Genomic DNA, 18,650 nt, shown 5'->3' with positions numbered 1-18,650 from the left:
AACTGAAAGAAGTATTGGCAGTTGATCCAAACCTTTTTCTGAAGGTCATCATTGGTGATGAAAGGTGGTGCTATGAAATTTGCAGATGTGGGAGAGGTGAAGAAAAAACTAACAGAGGCATTAAAAGGCATCACTTCAAAAGAGTTCCAGCACTGTTTCAAATAGTGGGAAACATACCTGGACTGATGCATTGCTTCAAATTGAGACTACTTTGAAAGTGATAAAGGTGTAAACATGTAAAACTAAGTGAAGAAAATCATATTGCAAAATTCCAGTTTCTTTTGGTAACTCTCTCATATATATATATATATATATATATATATATATATATATATATATATGTTAAATAAAATGAGACAAAGCCAAGGCTGTATGGAATTTTCAGGACATTTATAAAGAGAAAGTTACTCTTACAGTTGTTTCTGAGATATTAGGGATATCTCTTATCAGAGACAATGTGAAAGTTAAATAGAGGGAGATAGTAGAGTTCAATATAAGGAGTTATTTTGGAAAAGGATGGAAATAAGTATAAAGGGAAATAAAAGAATTAAAGTACAAATAAAAATATATGTAGGAAGTTATAGTTGCAGTTCCAATATCCAAGGAAAGTGGGGGTGTGGAAATGGTAGAAATACTTCTTGTGTAAATTCTGATAGTTCATATTTTGTTATTACAAATGAAAAGTGTGGAGACATAGATTCCATGTGCTGTTCATTCAAAAGAGTCTTGTGGTGTGAAAGAAATTTTGAGAACATAGTAGTAGTATTCAGTAGATAGAGAGAAGAGAATAGATATGTATGTTAAAATGAGGAGAGTGGTTTAAAGGAATAGGTGAGAAAAGAAGAAAGAAAGAGGAAGAGAAAATGAAAAAGGAGTGTTAGATGGTGGTCAAGATATTAGGAGGAGGATGGGAGAGGAGTAGGGGAGGGATAGGATGAGATAAGAATGTAAGGAAGGAATATGTGGGAGGTGGGGTGATATGTTTGAAAGGCACTAAGGTGAAGGGACGGGTACAGAAAATAGTACAGGAGTGGGAGGTTACTAAAGTGAATAGTAAACCTCAAAAAGGAAGAATAAGATATAATGGTCAAGTTTCTAAAAATAGACGGAGGTGTTTATTGTACTAGCTAATGTGATAGCAGGGGCTGAAGAATCAAAGAGAGAGAGAAAGATATGTATATAGATATACGCGCATGCATACATACATATACAGTGTATATGCACTATTATATAGATGAGTGAATGAGTGGACAAATGAAAGAAAGTGGCATATTTGTTAGGAGTTACATATATTATTTAATAACAGTCTGATTTGGCTCCATGCAATTTAGAGTTTTGTAGGCTTGTAGAACAAACGTAACTCATCAAGTATTTGGAGAACAAGTCAGAGGAAATGAGATAAATTCAAGATGGCTTCTAGATGTTAGGCCACAATTCAGAAGTGACATCAGATCCTATCTTTGTTCTCAAGCCCACATGGTCAGACAGGATGCTGGTAGGCAGTTGTCACCATTTTGTCTGCTGGCTGCAGTATTAATTTAGTGACATCGCATTTGCTGCTACACATGGTAGAGTGAGATGTGTCACAGGTTACTGGAGGACTAACACTATAGCGGTGATGGCTTTTCTGTGGGAGTAACCAGTTTTTGTGGTGCTTGGTGAGACTATCAGCATGGATGGAGAAAGAATCCAGCTGATCACACTAATAGATGCTCATCATCGAAACCAATGTCAAATTATCCACCTTGTAGCAAAATTTGAACCTATAATATTTGTCCCCTCAACCTCATCACTGAGTTCACTATTACTAAGTTACCCTGTCAAATGTCCAGAATAGTGTAATTTTATTCCTTGAAACTGAAAAATATCTTGACATTTCTTTCTGGACAAAGCTAATTTTGCTTATTTTGGATTGCACTCCTTGCAGAGTTAAATACACACCTAAGTATCTTGCAAAGTTTCAGAATTAGTCCACTTGACCTAATTCTTGTTGTTTTTGGTGATGGTTGTGAGGGCAGGGTTTTGGAGTGGTGGCAGTCATGTTTCTAGTGATAGTGATCATGTGTTGATAACAATGGGGGTGATAGTGACAATAGAAATGAAGGTGGCTATTGCAGTTTATTTTTTTAAACTATATCCACAGGGAAGTAGTTTTCATAGTAGAACCTATTAAAAACAAATTCATCATCATCATCATTTATGTTAGTATTTCCCCCACCATTACCAACATGACCAGCATTAAAACCACTATGCTGACACACTACTCTACCATTAAATGGCCTAATCAAGTCTGTTTTTTAATCACCCAACCAATCAATTAAACTGATAAAGCCCATTTCTAATAAAGCAGCAATAATGCTGTCAAGGTGTAATTAGTCCATTATTGTGTTCAGTACTTATCATCAGATAGACTAGATAACAGACTTTAATTGTTAATTAATCAAGGTAAACACTTTGAAAATATAATACTTATGCCAATTTAAGGAATCATTGTTATTCCACTTCAGTATCTGTGTAAATTCCCTTGAACCACTTTACACTTACCAATTTACTACTTTGTTATATAATTCAATTCTATTGTTTTCAGCAGAAATACTTTTATAGAGCAACTGTTTTTTTTACTTTCAACATGAACCTTTGTGAACATAGAATTTGTCACAACTGATTTATTCTCAATATATAGATGATGATGATATACACATCTCTGCAACAATGTATATATATGCCTCTGCTTTATTACTCATTCACTACTGTTACTATATATATATATATAGCATATATCTCTAGCATAAAATCCACCCTATGTTACAATGTGTGCACTCATCACAGATACAATATCTATACACATTTCTGTTACAATATACACATCTGTCGGCCACAATATATGCACATACTTGTACTGCAATATATATATACACTTCTACTGCAATTTATTTGCCCTTCCATAACTATATTAATAAAAGTATAAAATCTGTAGAGTGGTATTCAGTGGTTTACACCATATAATTCACTCACAAATTGGTTGTTTATGAATAAAAAACTGAAATTTTCTGAACTGAAAACTTTAATTTCTTCCATTTGGAAGAAAATAGTACCAGTAATATGCTTAGTGGCCAAGTATTAGATAGTGTGTGTGCGTGTGTGCATGTATGTGTGTGGCTGTTAAATAATGATGATGATATTCTCACATTTAGTTTGTGTATAGGACCAAGATACCTGGTGCCTTGCTGCACTCAAGAAGACTTGAAACTTCAAAGCAGAAGTGTTAAGCCACTCCACCTGGTGCAGAGGACTAGCCTGCAAGAGTCCAGTGCCAGTGTCATGTAAAAAGCACTTGTGCTGGTGCCACATAAAAGTGCTCATGCAGTGACACGTTAAAAGCACCCAGCACACACTGTAAAGTGGTTGGCATTAGGAAGGACGTCCAGCCATAGAAACCTTGGCAAATCAGACTGGAACCTATGCCAGCATGGAAAATAGACATTAAATGATGATGATGATGATTTTATATATATATATTTTAGAAAAAAATAAAGTAAATGAGTGGAAATTGAACCAGTGAGTGTGTTAATTAATAAGGTATTAAAGCAGAATGACTCTCCCCAGATATAACAATATAAATATATAACTTTTATCTTTTACTTGTTTCAGTCATTAGACTGTGGCCATGCTGGGACACCACACTCCACCTTGAATTAATCAAATGAATTGACCCCAGTACTTATTTTTCTTAATGACTACACACCTGCAGATGGAATATAGTTCTAAACTAGACAGAACTCTGGATTTGTGTATTGTTCCTAGTCATTTATCAATAATCATGTCTGCTTGATCAGAGTAGACCTGTGATACATTGAAGTGGGATTACACAACAGCAAAATCTTAAATCTATCATACACATGTACCAAATATGAGACCTTTCAATGATTTCTCAGTCAACTACATACATATATGAGTCCATGTGGTCCTCAAACTGTGCAAAATAGCAGTTAAATCAAGTAACTTCATTGAGGTTTTTTTGATGGATCTTGATCTGCTTTCTAACTCACATTGACTTTGGCACTCTATACCAGAAACAAATGTATTATTTCATTTTCAAACAGTCTTCTCGACAAAGTGTATTAGATTAGTGAGAGCTTGAGGAATCCCCTTCTCTATAGACTTCAGTGTTCATTTTATTATTCTTGTAATACATCTGAGAAAAAAAAAACACCTGCCTTTCATTGTTTAAATTATCATTAGCCTACTTGACTGATAAACTAATTGTTTTTGTGTGATAGTAGCCAATCCTTTTCATCCACTTCCCTGTAATACATCATACACTTCCAACACACCCCTAAAATACTTCAACTTTGTACAGAAAGGGTAAGTCTTTTGTTTCCTATATAAGGGTGGGCTGAAAAGTTCATAGGCTGACTATGGAGGAGTAATGCTATAGTTGTGAAATTTTGCATGCATTAATTTCAACACTTCTTATTAATAACTGCATTGTTTTTTTTTTGGGGGGGGGGGGTCCCAGGTAAACTGACATCTGACCGTTCAGAGAAGACTTCAAAAGTAACTACTAGTAACTTCTCTTGAAAATGGACAAAATTTGACATCAGGTGTTATCAAGTACCTGCAGAAGAAGGGTTTTTGCCCCCAAGGACATTTATGCTGACATGCTTGCTACATTAGCAGATGATGTTCCAGCTTTATCAACAGTGCAAAAGTAGGCAGCTGAGTTTAGGAGGGGAAGGGAGAATCTTAAAGATGACTCAACATCTGGACATGCAGCAACTGCCACCACTGAAGAAAACATCGATTGTGTTCACCACATGGTGATAGATGACAGGCAACACTAATAGTCATTGCTATTAGAATATATTGTGAGAGAGTTGAGAATATTGTGCACAATGATGAAGGCTTCTGTTCTGTGGGTTCATGTTTTCTGACACCTGATCAAAAGTGCACCAGGCTGACAACATCATGGGAAAATCTGGTGTTGTTTGTGGCAGATTCAGGTGGTTTCCTGGAGAGTTTCTTAAACCAGGATAAGTGTTGGGTTCATCACTTTGAGCCAGAGACAAAGAGGTTATTCATGCAGTGGAAAGATCCCCTCCTCACATGTTCCAAATAAGGTCAAGGTCATTTCATCTACAGGGAATGTAATGGCATCAGTTTTCTGGGATGCAGAAGGCTTTGTGTTTATTGACTATCTTCAAAGGGCTACACCATCAATGGAGAGTACTATGCCAATTTGCTGAGGCAGTTACAAAAGACTATCAAGACCAAACACCCAGGAAAACTGACAAAAAGAGTTCTTGTTTCATCTGAACAATGCTCCAACACACAAATCCTTGGTTTCAATAGCTGCTGTGCATAACTGTGTCTTTGAACTGGTTGATCACCCTCCCTATTCTCTTGATTTGGCTCCATCTGACTATCAACTGTTCCCCAACATGAAAAAGTACTTGGTTGAGAATCAGCATTGCAGTGATGAGGATGTCATATCTGCTGTTGATGATTTTTTGACCAATAGGATGAAAGTCTCTTCTAAGCACAACAACACCAATAAACGAAGTATGTGGACCACATGGGAGATTATGTTGAAAAATAAACCTCAGTTAGTCATATTCCATGAGAGTATCTTGGTCAGCCTATGAACTTTTCAACCAACCCTTGTAGTTCTCCAAACATATTTTGTTTCTGTTTAAATACATCTATAGTTTTATTATTGGTTCACCTTCAACGCAAAAATATTTTTCCTTAACAACAAAATTCATTGACTTCTTACATTAAATCATTTCATCGATTCATAGTATTTCATTTGTGCTTGCTCATATTAATAACTCCTCCAATGTAATTTATGTCTAATATTTTGGTTCTTGGCAGTAGTCTACTGGGAATGTACAGATTTTTGTGTATTGAGGGAAGGGATTTTAGTGTGGATGTTAGTCTTATCTTTTTTTCTAGGTATTCTCATGTCAGGTAGGCTGTTAGATTGCATGTGTTGACAATAACCACACTAAGATTCATTTGAAATGCCACATATTTTACTTACCACGGCACTGTATTTACTTACATGCATTTAATAAATATTGTGTAAATAGTACAGGGCATATGAATCATAGCATATAATGAGCATTCTTTGATTGACACTACTACTTAAAGCCTGTGAATAGGAGAGAAAGATAAGCAAGATGAGAGACTACCACACAAGAAAACCGACCGACTTGTGCAAATTTAAGTTGAAATAACTCACCTTTAAATAACTGTTCACTCAGGAGATTCTTGAATTTGTTTTATATGAAATCTTGCATGCTTTCTATGCAGTTCTGCCTTAGTGCCTCAGCTAATGTCAATTGGTCAAATCATATTCATACAGGCATTAATACCTTTTTGTCGTCGTCGTCGTCGTCGTTTAACGTCCGCTTTCCATGCTAGCATGGGTTGGACGATTTGACTGAGGACTGGTGAAACCAGATGGCTACACCAGGCTCCAATCTGATTTGGCAGAGTTTCTACAGCTGGATGCCCTTCCTAACGCCAACCACTCAGAGAGTGTAGTGGGTGCTTTTACGTGGGAAATATATTAGATCATGATTTTAGACACGGGAAATCTGAGAATTTTGGCTTGAACCTCAGCCAGGTTCTCACTATATGATAAACAGTGAAAAAGAAAAATTGTAGGGTGAGATAAATCTCGAGATGAAATTGTTTAAAACCTTTTAGACATTAAAGTTAACTAAAGATTAAAGTTTTATCATAAGACTGTTAGTAATATGATCTCAGTAAATTAATGACATTCATTCTCATTATTTATCATATTTATTTCTTCAGGTGAAAGAACAAATTAGCTTCTCCAAAACCTGTGATCCCTGTTCATCCCTTCCTTTGTTGTTAAAAGCTGAACACATTCCTTCTGTCATTGGTAAAACTGCACCAGAACTCATAGCTTGTCAAGTAAGTTTTTTCTGTTTAGCATTAACACTTCAATGATAAAATTTCACTTATAAATTTCAATGTATTGGTTTGCATATATCACCGCCATTTTAATACCCACTTCTCTGTGCTTTTCTGGATTGGATGGAGATTATTGAGGAGGATTTTCTATGGTTGGATGTCCTTCCTGTCACCAATACTCACCTGTTTCCATACAAAATAACACTTCCTATGGCCAAACATGTTTTTGCAGAATATTGGAAACGAATGATACTGCTTTTATGACAGTGACAACCATTTTACAACTATCATGCAATGTCAAAACAAGGCGACACAAACATACACACACACACACACACATACCAAATCTACTCACAAGGCTTTGGTTGACTTGGTGCCATAGTAAAAAACACTTGCTCAAGATACTATGCAATGGGGCTGAACCTGGAACCATGTGGTTGGGAAGCAAACTTCTTATCACACAACTACACCTCCACGCATCATCATCATCATCGTTTAATGTCTGTTTTCCATGCTGACATGGGTTGGACGGTTTGACTGGAGACTGGCAAGCCAGGAAGCCACACCAGGCTCCAATATATAGGCAATATATAAACAATTCATCAGACTCCAATGACCGTGGACATATGGAGATTATGAGATATGCCTGCAGCCAGTGGAGCCTGACAAGTCATCTATAAAGCTAAGCACTTTATGGATGTGAAACCATTGGTCATGGCTGGACATAAATTTAACTTCGTGTAAATACATTACTGCTCTAACTTTTAATGTGTGCTTCTTTTTCGGATATGTGATCCACTGACAATTTATATATACACAGTGGCAGACAGGCCAAGTTGCCAGCTTGCCCGACGGCAAGTGGGCCCCTGTGCCATTAGCATCCATATATGGGAGCCCGTGTTAATATCTAAGGGGCCCATCCCCTCAAGTTGGAGAATTTTTTATTAATTCCTGGAAGAATGCATTAATTATTTCTGTCTGGCTGTTTGAAGACAGTTGAGAAGAATACTTTTAACAAAAGAATAATTAAATGATAGCATTGTAGTTATGGGTGGGCTCCCTTAGTCTCCTGGCAACCAATATTTTTAGACTCAGTCTGCTACTGTACATATATATATATATATATATATATATATATAATCATTATCATTATTTAACGTCCATTTTCCATGCTGGCATGGGTTGGACAGTTTAACAGGAGCTGGCCAGCCAGGGAGTTGTCAAGACTCCATTTGTCTGTTCTGGCATGGTTTCTATGGCTGGATGCCCTTCCTTGTGCCAACCACTTTACAGAGTGTGCTTGGCGCTTTTACCATGCCACTGGCATGAGTGTGTTTATGCAGTACTGGCATGAGTGCATTTATGTGGCACCAGCACCTGTAAAGGATGACCCTGTATGTATGGATAACAGCAGTTTTACTTAGCTTGATGTATCTTTTCAAGTACAGTAAATCACCACAACTCCCTGTCCCTTGTCATTTCCTCAGTGAGGCCCATCGTCTGAAGATCCTTTCTCACCACTTTGTCCCACGTCTTCCTAAGTCTACCCCTTCCACAGGTTCCCTCCACAATTAGAGCTCAGCACTTCTTTATGCAGCCGTCCTCATCCATACTCATCACATGACCAAACCAGTGCAGTCTTCTCTCTTGCACGCAACATCTGATCCCTCTTATACTTAGTTTTCCTCTTAAATCATTTACACTCTGTCATGTGTGCACACTGACATTACCCATCCAGAAACTAAAGCAATACAGATATAACATACAAACTCCTACATTCACAGAAAAAAAAAATTCTGCTTATGCCTCAAGACATATAGGTTCATTTAATGGTGAAATAGAAACTAGCATGAAACTTTTGAAAAATAGATAATGATCATAACAATATTATAATTATGAATTTCTTTCTATTAAAGAATTTGGTGAAGTCCTTTGTTGATTGTCAGCTCCAAGCTTTCCGTAAAGTTGCTATTCTAGAAGAAGAAGTGAGCTCCATGCGAGAACACCTTAACACACTGAAAGTTGAATTTTCTAATGTTATTCATCAAAAAAGAGATGAAATGGTAAGTCAGTTTCTCTCTCTCTCTCTCTCATATATTTGGTATGTTATTTCCTTTAATCTCACGCTTCCAGAGCTATATTCTGAAGAAAGCATCTATCATCGTCATCATCATCATTTAATGTCCATCTTCCATGCATGCATGGGTAGGATGGTTGACAGGAACCAGCCAGGTAGAAGACTACCCCAGGCTATTGTGTCTATTTTCGTGGGGGTTTTAGATACTAATAATTACAGAGGCATCAAGCTGTTAGATCAGGTTATGAAAGTTACGGAGAGGGTCATAGCCCAACTAATTAGGGAGCAAATCAATTTAGATGAGATGCAGTTTGGGTTCGTGCCAGGTAAAAGCACCACTGATGCCATATTTCTAGTGAGACAGCTGCAGGAGAAATATCTAGCCAAGGATAAACCTCTGTACCTGGCCTTCGTTGACATGGAGAAAGCCTTTGACAGGGTCCCCCGATCCCTTATCTGGTGGTCAATGAGGAAACTTGGGATAGAAGAATGGTTAGTGAGAGCTGTGCGAGCCATGTACAGAGATGCTGTCAGTAAGGTGAAGGTTGGAAATGAGTACAGTAATGAATTCCGGGTAGAGGTAGGGGTCCACCAAGGTTCCGTCCTCAGCCCCCTCCTATTTATCATAGTCCTCCAGGTGATCACAGAGGAATTCAAGACAGGTTGCCCCTGGGAGCTCCTCTATGCTGATGACCTTGCACTAATTGCGCAGTCACTATCAGAAGTAGAGGAGAAGTTTAAGGTGTGGAAGCAAGGACTAGAATCGAAGGGCCTTAGAGTCAACCTAGCAAAAACCAAAATCCTAATAAGTAGGAAGGTAGATAAAACACAAACCCCTTCAGGTAGATGGCCCTGCTCAGTATGCAGTAAAGGAGTAGGTAGTAACTCTATAAGATGTACCCGGTGCAAGCTATGGACACATAAGAGGTGCAGCAATATCAAAGGCAGATTAACTACAAAGTTAGTCTTTGTATGTGGCAGATGTTCAGGTGCAATAAACACTGTAAACAAACAGGAAACAACTTCTATCTCATTCCAGGGAGAAAAACTAGAGGTAGTTGATAGCTTCCGCTATCTAGGTGACCAAGTTAGTAGTCGGGGTGGGTGCGCTGAAAGTGTAACTGCTAGAATAAGAATAGCCTGGGCCAAGTTTAGAGAGCTCTTACCTCTGCTGGCGACAAAGGGACTCTCACTCAGAGTAAAAGGCAGACTGTATGACGCATGTGTACGAACAGCCATGCTACATGGCAGTGAAACATGGGCTGTGACTGCTGAGGACATGCGTAAGCTCGCAAGGAATGAAGCCAGTATCCTCCGCTGGATGTGTAATGTAAATGTGCATACCCGTCAGAGTGTAAGTATCTTGAGAGAAAAGCTGAACATAAGAAGCATCAGTAGTGGTGTGCAAGAGAGACGATTGCGCTGGTTTGGACATGTGGTGAGAATGAATGAGGATAGCTGCGTGAAAAAGTACCACTCCCTAACAGTTGAGGGAACCCGTGGAAGAGGTAGGCCCAGGAAGACCTGGGCTGAGGTGGTGAGGCAAGACCTTCGAACATCGGGCCTCACAGAGGGGATGACTACTAACCGAGACCTTTGGAAATGTGCTGTGCGTGAGAAGACCCGGCAAGCCAAGTGAGATCGTTGCCAGGGCCCCTGGACTGGCTCTTGTGCGGGTGGCACATAAGATGTACCATCCTGAGCGTGACCGTTGCCAGTACCACCTGACTGGCCTTGTAGGGTTTTCGAGCGAGATCGTTGCCAGTGCCCCTGGACTGGCTCTTGTGCGGGTGGCACATAAAAGACACCATTTCGAGCGTGGCCATTTTCGTGCGGGTGACACGTAAAAGCACCCACTACACTCTCTGAGTGGTTGGCGTTAGGAAGGGCATCCAGCTGTAGAAACTCTGCCAAATTAGATTGGAGCCTGGTGTAGCCATCCGGTTGCACCAGTCCTCACTCAAATCGTCCGACCCATGCTAGCATGGAAAGCGGACGTTAAACGATGATGATGATGATGATGCCCTTCCTAATACCAACCACTCTGCAGAGTGGACTCAGTGCGTTTTACTTGGTAGTAGCACAGACAAGTTCAGGTTTAGCATGATTTTTAAGGCCATCATGAGGACAAAGTGTATGTGTGTACAGGCATGGTTGTATGTGTGTGCGTTAAGTACATATAAGAATAGCAGTGAAGTAGACAGTGAAAGAGTCTATAATGAGAAGTTAGAAGAATGTTCAGACATAAGAATTAGAGTACCAGTTTGTAATCAATTGTACACAGTAGCTGAAATACAGTATCAAGAAGGTGTGGCCATGATGCTGAGCCAGTTACAGTATGTCATACATGACGCATGTCGTACAAAGTTGTGACTGCGATGCTGCTGCCTGGGTCACTTGGTACAGGAGTCCTCGCAGGTTATATATTCACTGTTGATCCATGGTGAAGTAATTTGCAAGCAATGAAGTATTGGAACCTGCGTGAATTGCTTGTTGAGCTGTGTAGAGAGATGATGTTGACAACATTAAGAAGATGATGGTGGCAACAAAGAAAGAGATTGCCATAATGCTATTGGACGATGTTGGTAAGTCTCAACATGGCTCTGTGGTGTCGTTGCTGGAATTGGCTGTGTCTTGTGTGGTCAGTGGCTAGACCTTAAAGGTCTGGAATCAAAGACTAGAGACGAGGAGAGACTAGGTTTTTATAAGGAGCTGTACACTCAAAACTGGGTTGAGAACAGGCTGTCTCACATGATTTTATTTAGAGGCTCCGATCGGTTATACACTGCAGATTGGCTCGACAGAGTAGGAGACAAATTGCGCCAATACCAACTAATCGGAGTAGTGGACATAACGGGGTTCAAATAGCAGTCAAAGGCTAGCTGTTACCTGCTATGTTCAAATGCACGTATATATAATGAAGGGGAGAGAGAAATTTCACTCAAGTGTTCACTACAAGATCATAAAATGATGACTACAGCTGAGGACACAAGCAATGTTGGTGACTTGTTTGTCTTCTCAACATTCTAATTACTTTTAATGAATATTGTTTCACATTTTCCAGGTAGACTATGCTTCCTTTCCCTCCAAGGATGACAACAGTTTTAAAACTAACCTAAAACCAAAGCACAGAGATATATCTTTAATACCCAAGTAAGTTAATTTTTTAACTATACATAGGCACTTATTTTGTCTTGATTGCATCAGACAGGGTGTTATTTTATAATTTAAGAGTGACTTTTACAGAACTCCGCATGTTAATAAAATTTATATGGCTGATGTCTATCTGGAACATCTGAAGATCAGTGTCAGGAGAGAACTGATGGTCTGATCCAGCTGACAGTGTTAAACTAGACAGCATGCCAGGTCTACCACCGTAGTGTTATTTATATTATTAAAAGGTTTTGTACATAGAAGTACAGACATAATGAGATTTTTTGTGCTCTAAGTTTTCAATCCGCTCTTGATAACGTTGATTATATTCCATTTTGCCTTCACTGAGTAATTTCTCCTCATGAGTGTTTGAAAAACAAAAACAAGCAATTAGGGGTTACCCTCTCACAGATTATTCTGTCATTTATTAAGGTGCAGGCATGAATGTGGTTAAAAAGTCTAATTCACAACCATGAGGTTTCAGGTTCAGTCCCACTGTGTGGCACCTTGGCCAAATGTCTTCTGCTATAGTCTCAGACTGACCAAAGCCCCATGGGTGTACTAGGTAGATGGAAACTGAAAGAAGCTTGATGATATGTGCATGTGTTTGTGATCATGTCTCCTTATCTTGGCATCACATGACACTTGTAAACAAGCATCACTGTCATACAAGCAGTGTCCTTCATTTCCTGTCTACTATGAAGATATATCTATGCTCCAAGCCATGGGGAAATATTACCTTGCTTAGAAACAGCTCAGGGTTAGCAACAGAAAAGCCATAGAAAATCTACCTCAACAAATTCTACCTGATCCATGAAATCATGGAAAAGTGAACATTACATGAGCAGCATCTTTTCATCTATGATACCTACCATTATGTAGAACTTCACCTACACTATACAGAATTCTCTCTACGGTATACAGAAACACTTCAAATCATCTGGTAGATTTTTGTAAAAATTGGTTCATGTAATTTGTTCAGCTGTTTAATTATTCTAAAGTTACATAAAGTTACATTATTTTTTGTTTAGAGAATATCTTTTTGTTTGAAATAGATGGAGCTTGTTCTCATTAGTAAACAAGTGAGCAAGATAAAGCCTCACATTTTGTCAAATTAACATTTTAGCTCTTTCATAAAAGGATTAAACTAACTTACAAAAGAAAAAAATATGTGAAATATGAATTAGTCTGCCACTATCAACACCCTCCTTCCTAAATTTATTGTTCCTAAAAAACATTCATATTATATCACTGCTGCTGTCCTGTCTGGCCCTTCAAAATAGTAATGAAATAATTATGGAGGTATTTACACTGCAGCTTTATCTTCTTCATTGTGACCCAATTACATAGTGAGAATTAAAGGAAATAGTGAATCAGGTGACAATTGGGAGTAGTTAAATTATTCATGCCTTTTTTTTTTCATTGTTATCTTAAAAGTTTTCTTTTCCCTTCATAATACAACTCATAGCACTAACATTAATAAATAATTTTAACTGAACCCTGTTTTATTCCAAAATTTTTGCTCAAATTAAATATTGTGTGCCCTGCCAAATATTACATGACTTAGACCATTTTCTTTTATTTTTACATGAGGAATCCAATTAAAAATAACTTTAGTATTAATTGGTTTTAATATCTAATTTGGTTTTAATGTATCTAATAGAATATCTAGATTAATTTGATAATGAATTGGAAAAAAATAAATTTAGTGTCTACAATATTATTTGATGGCGCCTTTTAAACATCAGATTAGCTTTCTAACATTACAAACTGTGGTGAAATGTGAACTTTGTCATGTGTATATGCATGTCATATGACTATCAGTACAATGTTAAATAAAAAAGAATGACGTCACTGAACAAAACTTATGGAAGTATTTCTTATCTACTCAATTGTGTTCAGAAATTTTTGTAATCTTTCAGAAAAATTCCCTCCACCCCAGGAACAATGGTCCTCTGGATTCTTTTCTCTATTCATGTCTTTCTTGCAGATATTGACATAAGATATTTTAGCAGAACATTAACAGTCTCAAACCCATCTATCTTGGAGATCTACAAAGATCATAGGCACTGCCCTTTCCTTCAGATCCAAATAGTTAAAAAAAATAGCAGTCATATTGGTATTGCATTTTCAAAATTTTTAAATCAAGGTCACCATATCAAAAGAAGATAAGAAACTCTTATAATTAAACTATATTTCTGAAAATTTCCATGAGTATATTGCATCAGAAAGGTAGTTGTATTATACAGGGTGTCCACAAGGTCTGGGTACATGGAGTAAATAAAATGATAACATAAACAATTGAATATAAGAAATAATAATTTCTTAAAGTATGTGTTAATCCCCATTTGAGTATATGGAGTAAATAAAATCATGACATAAACAATTAAATATAAGAAATAATAATTTCTTAAAGTATGTGTTAATTTCCATGTACCCAGACTTTGTGGACACCCTGTATAACACCTTTCCTCATTGCTTTAATAAACTTGTGTCTTTCTATATTAAACCAGAAAATATAGCTTTTGCCAGCCACTTTGTGGCAATTTGTAAATAGCAAGTATGAGATTTTATCATAAACTTTATTCATACCTTGTGATATTAAGCTGAGATATGTGCCACTGAAGAAGGCATACAGGATACCCTTATGATTTGATTCCAACAGAATGATGCACTACAAAGATTACTTGAAAATAATGATCTCAAGCTTACATGATGCAATACTACAAGCAAAAGTATTAAAATAGTCATCATTAACGTCCATTGATAAATGTTGGGATGAAGTTTTGTGCCTCTCCTCAAAGGTGGGGAGATGAAATACAATTGAACTTCATCTACAGTCTCAATTTATGGTTTGACCACTCCTCAAATTTTGAAGGGTATTTTTAAAAATTGTAGAGCTGATACTATTCTAGTCAATTTTTTTTCAAAAGAGATGAGCAATATCAGTTTTGTAAAATGTCTTTTGGGTTGAAGAATGCCATAGCGGATTTTCAAAAAATAATTTATAATATAATTACAGTTTAGCATCTAAATGTAACATTTCCTTATAATGATGATGTTATTGTGTGTGGAACAAGTAATGACTAGCATAACCAAAATTAAGATAAGTTTAATAAAGGGAGTAAAGATTCAATCTACAGTAAATGAATATAAGTGGGTAAACACACATGCACATGCGCATGCCAGCATATGTGTTTGTGTGTAAATCATGCAGACTATCAATTTTCAAGGATAGAAAATTTCTTATAAAACTCTATAACCAGATCTAATTTTCCTTTTATCCTTGATTCAACTGCAATCAGACTTTATTGAGTAAAGCCAAAATGTTTTTCTGGCAGAATATGAAGCCAATGTTGCAGGTGAATAGTGTAAACTGACCATATACTGGTGGTATCAAAAAGTTCCTGAGCTAGTTTTGTAGTGCACCAACAGAAGGCAACACATGGTTGCATGCACAGTGAGATCTAGCAGTGACCTTCATGAGGCAGTATGCCATGTGGCATTGCTGTGTTTACTTTGCAAGCTGTAAAATTTGTATGCTGTAGGCTGTGATTTTTGTCATGGACAGGAAGTTGGAACAAAGAGCCAATGTGGAATTTTGCATTAAACTTGGGAAGTCTGCTACAGAGACACTGAGCATGCTTTGGCAAGCTTATAGCAATGAGGCAATGAATCATACACAATATTTCAAGTGCTATGGGTGCTTCTAAAGCAGAAAAACACCCCTGGAAGATTATGAGTGATCTGGGCGACCTGCCATGAGCATCGCCCCCAGAAATGTGGAGAAAATTCATCAGCTTGTGCATGAAGACCATTGGAGGACAATCAATGACATTGCTGATGTTGTTGGTCTGCTACATGGGTCTGTGTAGGCAATCCTAACATCTGTGAAGAATTGGATTCTTCATGATGACAATGCACCCCATCACCAAGCTTTCCTCAATTGTGAGTTTCTCACCAAAAACATAGTATCACTTCTGCACTCACCCTATTCACCAGATTTAGCACCTGCAGACTTCCATCTTTTCCCCAAGATGAAGATGCAGCTCAAAGGTTGCCATTTTAACACCATTGTCAAGATCCAGAGTGAATCACAGAAGGTCCTCAACTCACTTATGCAAAACGACTTCCAGGCCAAATTCCAAAAGGGGTAGATACACTGGGACTGGTGTATTGCTGTGCAAGAGGACTATTTTGAAGAGAATGATGTTAAAATTTAGGTGAATAAGTTATTTTTTATTAAACATAACTAGTCAGGAAACTTTTTGATATCACCTCATAGGTTAAATCAGTATTAATGTATTTAATACAGTCATCAAAAATATGATTAAAAATAATCATACAGTGACCGGAAGGAAGCAACTTCATGTTTTCATTTCCTCACAGTATAATTATTCTTATGCTCAACTCAATTATACATTTTAATGTGAACTTTACTATTATGGGTGGAATGTTTGTGTAATTGACCTCGGTGTCTTATATTTCAAACAGTAGTATAGTATCATATACTAACCTTCAGAAAATATTCTTGAAAACCAAGAATTAGTCTATTTTTGTAGTATCAATCACTTTTAGGTCAGTGTGAGAAAGACAGCAAAAAAATTTCAAAAGAAATTTCTATAATTGTTTACTCTGTAATTATATAGGCTTGAGCAATGTACTAAACAAATCCTATTTAATCAATGTACTAAAGCATAATAATATAGATTCATGAAACTGTCATATAAAAGCTACTGGAGTGACCTTTAACTCCTAAAATATTACTTGTGCTTTGATTAGATTATTGATGCAGCATCAGAGCTAATCTTAAATTACACAGCAAATATTGATAGACGTTTGTTGAAAACTGGTGACATTAACATTATCATAAAATGAATTCAGAAAATTAAGTAACTTGAGAATTTTGATGAAAAAAAAAAAGTCATTTGTAAAAATTATTTGTATATATTTGTGAAGTTGAGGAAAAAATATGACAATTTCATTAGCCAACATCTGTGGATGATAATGTAAATATATAATATTAGTATTGATAGAAGAGTCAGATGCTGTTGCAATATACACATATGAAATGCTCCTTCAAAGTATGGTTTAGTATTATTACTTTTAACCAGTAATTCATTACCTTTTGCCACTCTGATGTCTGAACCAATAATGACTATGATGAACAAATGAAAGTGAACTATTTACCTTACATTCACGTTATATTTTTCTTTCTTTATGACTTAAGTCTAAGGATGAAGGGCAATGCTAATGATCTTTTGCAGGGTTTCCAAAACTGATTGTGGAAACAAGAACTCTACTATAAGAAAGAGCATATGAAGAAACTGAGGACTTGGTGTGAATATTTGGACCCTATTAAAAGCTTTCAAGGGTCAAGCATCAGATTAATTCTTCAATCAAGAAGAAGACAGTCTATATGGTGTACTTCTGCCCACTTTCTGTCTGCCCAATTCCACTTACAAGGTTTAAGTTAACCTAAGGTTATAGTATCTCATTTGCTGAAGGTTCTACACAACAGGATTGAACCTAGAACCCAGTGATTATGAAGTTAAACTCTTTACCACCCAACCACACTTTTACTTATGATGTGTGATATATAATAAGTTGCTTATTTACTGATAGGGACTTTTGATCAATGAAAAATCAAAAGTGTCAAAGTGTTTTGTTATCAATGGCATAAATGACTTAAGAGTGCTATAACTGAAAAACAAATTGTTATAGGTCATAAGTCACTCTCAACAAGGCAGCAGGCAACCAGCAGTAAAACAGCCTTGAATAATAATTCAATATATTGTGAAATACAAAAGAAAAGGAAAGGAAAACATTTCTTGAGAAGCTGCCCTAAGAATCAAGTGATCAAAAGAAAAGTCTAAAAAGTTTTAATCAAACCAGATCAGAGAGTAGTAGGCATCCATCAGTTTCGAGAGGTCATGGATCTGTGCCCAAAGAAATTGTGTCAGCTGCTGATGGTAATATAGCATCTTCTGTGGCTGTATAGGCCCTCACTGGAGTGGCAATCTTGTATACAGCGACTGCATTTGAAGGAGCTCTCTGCTGGCACTACTGGTTTTTCAGAGAGTAATTTGTTTCTAAATGATTTCTGCTGCTGATGAAGATTGAAATCTTAAAAAACTAATTAAATCTTAGTTTTCAGCTTAATTACTTGACTCATTCACCCATTGAAATACATTCTATGCATATATTACCAAAGCTCTAAAAAAATAAAAGAATGTGAAGAAAAGGGAATTTATAACATTAATGCCTTTCTTACAAGCCTTAACATCATAAGTAAAGTAAATTAATTATTATCACCATCATCATCATAGTTTTAACAACCACTTTTCCTTGCTTTCCTGGGTCAGACAGAATTTGTCAAGGCAGAATTTCTATGGCTTGATGCCTTTCCTGTCACTGACCTTCACCCATTTCCAAGTAAGGTAGTAATCTCCTGATTTACTGACCAATAAACAAC

General features: G+C 36.9%; 1 protein-coding gene across 11 annotated transcripts in view; it reads left to right on the top strand.

Moving 5' to 3' along the window:
* The window catches only part of LOC106874333 (coiled-coil domain-containing protein 171), a 186,359-nt gene that overhangs the window by 165,707 nt on the left and 2,002 nt on the right, over positions 1–18,650 (top strand). For all 11 annotated transcript variants that reach the window (XM_014922027.3, XM_014922026.3, XM_014922028.3 and 8 more), the window contains 3 exons: positions 6,823–6,945; positions 8,862–9,008; positions 12,087–12,175. In XM_014922027.3, the coding sequence (XP_014777513.1) occupies positions 6,823–6,945; positions 8,862–9,008; positions 12,087–12,175 (359 nt within the window). The remainder of the gene's footprint in view (positions 1–6,822; positions 6,946–8,861; positions 9,009–12,086; positions 12,176–18,650) is intronic.

Source organism: Octopus bimaculoides, chromosome 2, assembly GCF_046866305.1.
Source record: "Octopus bimaculoides isolate indiv1 chromosome 2, ASM4686630v1, whole genome shotgun sequence".
In the NCBI taxonomy this organism is placed as follows: Eukaryota; Metazoa; Mollusca; class Cephalopoda; order Octopoda; family Octopodidae; genus Octopus; species Octopus bimaculoides.
The sequence above is the reverse complement of the archived record's forward strand: the minus strand, read 5'-3'. Positions and strand labels throughout refer to the sequence as shown.